Source organism: Chaetura pelagica, unplaced genomic scaffold (genome assembly GCF_000747805.2).
Source record: "Chaetura pelagica isolate M959 unplaced genomic scaffold, ChaPel_1.0 scaffold224, whole genome shotgun sequence".
Lineage (NCBI taxonomy): Eukaryota > Metazoa > Chordata > Aves > Apodiformes > Apodidae > Chaetura > Chaetura pelagica.
The window spans coordinates 1904604-1909476 of record NW_009953316.1 but is presented as its reverse complement, the minus strand read 5'-3'; the positions used below and the strand labels follow the sequence as shown (position 1 = coordinate 1909476).

The following is a 4873-nucleotide window of genomic DNA, read 5'->3' as shown; positions in this document are numbered from 1 at the left end:
AGGGTGACAGAGCCCTGGGCCAGGCTGCCCAGAGAGGCTGTGGAGTCTCCTTCTCTGGAGACATTCAAACCCCCCTGGGTCCTGTGTGATGTGCTCTGGGTGACCCTGCCCTGACAGGGGGGTTGGACTGGATGGTCTTTCCAGGTCCCTTCCAACCCCTGGGATTCTGAGATTCTGTGATGACTCTTCAGACAGCCACATCTGAACAACAGCAGCAGAAATGAGCAATAAGGGCAGGAAAGGAGCAAGGCAGCCCTGCCACTGAAGCCCCTTAATAAACTATGATCTCCATCTCTGCTGTCCTTGTTCCACGTGAGAAGCAGCTCTGCTTTCTCCTTTCTCCTGAAGGATAAAGAGCTTCAGGATGGTTTATCCACCAATACATCACACCACTGATAAGCAAAGCCCAGAAACATCCCTCAAGTAGGTCACTTCCTTCATGATTTCTCAATTCTATCAACAGAACTAAATCCAGGCAACACACAGGACACTCACAGTCCAGCAAAGCCAGTGCCTGGCTTTAAAATCATAGAATTATAGAATCGTTAAGGTTGGAAAGGACCTTAAAAATCATCAAGTTCCAACCCCCCTGCCATGAGCACAAAACCTCATCCAACCTGGCCTTAAAAACCTCCAGGGATGGGGCATCAACAACCTCCCTGGGCAACCCATCCCAGCTCCTCACCACCCTTACAATGAAGAATTTCTTCCTGATATTTAACTTAAATCTCCCCTCTCTCAGTTTAAAACCATCACCCCTTGTCTTATCACTGCCCTCTCTGATGAAAAGCCCCTCCCCAGCTTTCCTGGAGCCCCTTCAGGCACTGGAAGCTGCTCTAAGATCTCCCTGGAGCCTTCTCTTCTCCAGGCTAAACACCCCAACTCTCCCAGTCTGGCTCCAGAGCAGAGCTGCTCCAGCCCTCCCAGCATCTTCGGGGCCTCCTCTGGCCTCTCTCCAACAGCTCCATGTCCTTCCTGTGTTGGAGGCTCCAGAGGTGGACACAGAATTCCTGGCAGGGTCTCAGCAGAGCAGAGGGGCAGAATCCCCCTCCCTGGCCCTGCTGGCCACACTTCTCTTGGTGCAGCCCAGGACACAACTGCCCCTCTGGGCTCCAGCACACACTGGTGGCTCATGTCCATCTTCTCTCCTCCTCCCACCCCCAGGTCCTTCTCCTCAGGGCTGCTCTCCAGCCCTTCTCCCCCCAGCCTGGATTTGTGCCTGGGGTTGCACCGACCCAGGTGCAGGACCTTGCAAATCACACCACTTAATGGCAAGTGGACTCAAGTCTCATGGCTCCACATGAGGAAAGACCACATCTCAACTTCTTCTCACACCTGGGGACACAACAGCTACACAAACACCAGGATTCTTCTCTTTCCAGCAGGTTTTACCATCGTTGCTACTCTCCTTGAAACCCTTGCGTGACTTTGTAAAATATTTTACCTTATGAAATCTTCCTCCTCCTCCCTCTTGGGTCTAAGTTGCTTGGGCTGAGCCATGTTGCTCCAGTTGGGCAGAGACTTCAGGAGCCTGCTAATATCATCATCTTTAGCCCAGGATGCACTGATCACCAGCTTTTCATCCGACTGCACGATGCTCCTGGGGGGAGAGCAGCAACCACAACATTATTCAAAGCAAATGGTGGTTTTTTTCACACCATTTTGCCCACATTCATTCCAATCACACACAAATGGGCATTAAGGAAGGGCTCCAAAAAAGGGAATGACCCAAAAAGTTGGCATGGAGGGCACAGCAACGTGGGCTGGGCAGGATATCAAATGGTCTCCACCTCACAACTTGATGCACTGTCCTTCAAGGGAAAAAGGGCCATATTCTCCCCACCCTTCAAATCATTCAACTTGCAACCATTTACACGACCAGAGGAGGTCATTCTGTACTAGGAGAGAGTGAAGGCAGTTTCTCAAGGCTCATTGGTTCTCTGCAATCTCAATTGAACTCTCCAGCCACTGCTGATCTGTGCTGTGACTGCAACGTGGACACCTGCCCAGGAAGACCTGGGTGGAAGCCACCAGCTCACTGCACACCAGCTGGCCCAGTTTGGGGACCAGGTCTGAAGCAATGGAAGGAAATGAAGGGGCCAGGATCTTCCCTCCAGTTATGCAAAACATCTAATAACACAGATCTCAGCTTGCATTGCATGGATGTGTGAAACCAAGTCAAAGATCACAGCACATTCCAATTATGAAGATTTTCCCTGTGTCATATTTTTGGCAGTGGAACTAATTTGAATTCCTCACTGGCAACTGCAGGACAGGGTACTTGGAGGAGTCAATTAGGTGTCTATTAGGAGTCTATTAGGTGTCTATTAGGAGTCTATTTGGTGTGTTGGGTTTGCTGAAGAACAACCCTCAGCATAGTCCTTGTCAATGTTTGCAACTTCACTGGTGACTAGAGAGGGGAAAGTCCTCTCTCACTCCTGGGTGGCTCAGGAGACAGCAAGGATCTGGGAGATGTTTTTCAATCTCTTGGAAAAGGCAAGTGGGAGTTAGGGGTGCTGGTGTTTCCTTCTGGAGCCTATCACTGATTTCCTCCTCTGGTGAGCACCTGGAAGGCTCTTCTAGGAGGTCCTTACATGGTGACGAGTTAGAGCATCTCCCTGGGCAACCTGTTCCAGTGTTTAATAACCATTTCAGTGAAGAAGTTTATTCTAACACCCAATCTAAACCTCCTCTGGTGCAACTTGGGGCCAGTTCCTCTTGTCCTGTTGCTTGTTACCAGGGAGGAGAGACTGATCCCACCTGGCTCCAACCTCCTTTCAGGCAGCTGCAGAGAACCAAAAGGTCTCCCCTCAGCCTCCTTTTCTCTACAAACCCAGTTCCCTCAGATGCTCCTCATATGGCTTGTTCTCCAGACCCTTCCCCAGCCTGGATGCCCTCCTCTGGGCTCACTGTAGCACCCACCACCTCTTGCTCATCAGGTTACAAGACACCCAGAAATAATGCATGTTTGCTGTGCCCTACAATGCAAGGAGGTGAAGAGGTGGAAAAGCCAGACAGATCTTTTTCTGTCACTGTCCCTCAAGAAGAAATGGCTTCTCCAACATGGACAGAAACATTGTGCATCAAAAAGATGCAGAGATTAAAACCTGGATCTGGCAACCAAGAACTGGAGTTACTGGGTGCTGCAGTATGGATGGATGGATCTGTACTGGCCCAACCAACATCAGCTCAGCCTGGGACCTTGTAGAGCCATTTATTTGGTTGCACACTTCTGGATCCCAAGCCAGGACGTTGCATGGGACAAACTGGTGCCCAGAGCTGTCACTAAGCTCCAGGTGGTGGTTTTGGAAAGGGTCATGGCATGATCAAAATCAAGACCTCACACATTTCTAAGGGGTTATGTGGATTCACTGCTCTTGTTTTACATTTCATGAAAGGGATGGTTTGGTCAATACATAGAAACAAGAGCAACAACAGAGTGAGTAGCTGTGTTTTGAAGAGAAAACCAGTGTAAAAGGCACTGAGGTAGGAGCCAACACTGATCTCTCTTGAAAACAGAGCAGATGACTTCTTGTCCCACCAGCATGGACCAACCTGCCACTCCTTTCACCTACCACCAAGAAAGCAACCTCTGCTCAGTAAGCACAGATGATTTGTGTCACATGTGCCCACAGACAAACCCTCCTTCTCTTTACATTTCACATTCAATCTGCCACAGACAAACGAACCCATTTTGTTTCCAGCCACAGGAGACCTCAGTGTCAACATTTCTGTTTGGCCTCCTGCTGCTGTTAGGAACTGGGGTTTTTTTTTCACTTAGGAAGAAAGGTCTCCTCTTCTTTCCACCCCACCCAAAGCCAATGGGGAAAAAAAAAAGTGCTCCACCAAAATCTCTGACATCTGAGATGGAAAAAACTTGCATCTGTTGCTATCTGGGCATTCCTCTGCCAAGGCAAGACAACTGTTCCATGGAAGAGATCAGCCAGTGCTTTGTCCCCTCCAGATTTAAATGACTAAAGCAATAGTCTCCTTCCCTTGGGAGTCTATTTCACAGCTGAACAAATCCAACTCGTGGACAAAAATAAAAATCTTGTGTTTTATTTTACTCACTTTCATCCCATTACTCCCTGTTATGTCCCTTTCCAGCAGCCTCACCACTTCCAGTATTTACTCTCTTCAATTATTTACAGCCTTATCCTAACCCTTGAGGTGTCTAGGGATGCAAGTCATCTTTGGAAGTCTGAGAGAGCTATTCAGAGGACAGACCCACCTCACTGGTTTTGTGATCCTCATGATCTGCTGTCCTAAAACATCCTCCTGCTTTTTGGAAGGGGGAGGAGAGAGGAGAGGCTGTCCAGCTGCCACAGCAAGTTGAACTTGGTGTCCTCACTTTTTTTAGGGTTTTCTGAAAGCTTAACCCACATGATTCCTGCTTTTCTCACCTTTCGTGGGTCCATGAGCCACTGGAGCCCTCAGAAAAATTCCCCACTGAAATCAGTAGGGAGCTCCAAATGACTGGATGCTGGGACATGGCCACCACTGTGTGGGTCCCTTGGAATTCTGTCCTCATTCTTTCCTGTGATTGCAACACCCCCTCATTTTTATTGCTGGGTTGGCTTTGCTCCACACATCCCCCTCATTAAGGAAGATGTTAATCAGAGAGGTACACAACCCCAACCTCCCTCAGACATCCAGCTTTCCCCATCAATGAGAAACTCCTTTCTCCCCACCTTTTCCTTCTAGCATCTCAGTCACTTCTCAACCTCTGTAACTTCTTATCAATGTCAATCTAATGCAGGGCCTTGAGTAAAGTGTCACAAACCAGGGTGACATGTTTTAGCACAGCTCAGAACTCTTCCTCTCAAACACCTCCCCTCCCCCACCTTCTCCCAAACTCCTATGTAATTATTCC

At 48.9% G+C, this 4873-nt stretch overlaps 1 protein-coding gene across 1 annotated transcript in view; it reads right to left on the bottom strand.

Annotated features, from left to right (window-relative positions):
- Positions 1-4873, bottom strand: part of EXOC4 (exocyst complex component 4) — a 390906-nt gene that overhangs the window by 56813 nt on the left and 329220 nt on the right. The window contains exon 13 of the mRNA XM_009998103.1: positions 1445-1600. Coding sequence (XP_009996405.1) covers positions 1445-1600 — 156 coding nt within the window. The remainder of the gene's footprint in view (positions 1-1444; positions 1601-4873) is intronic.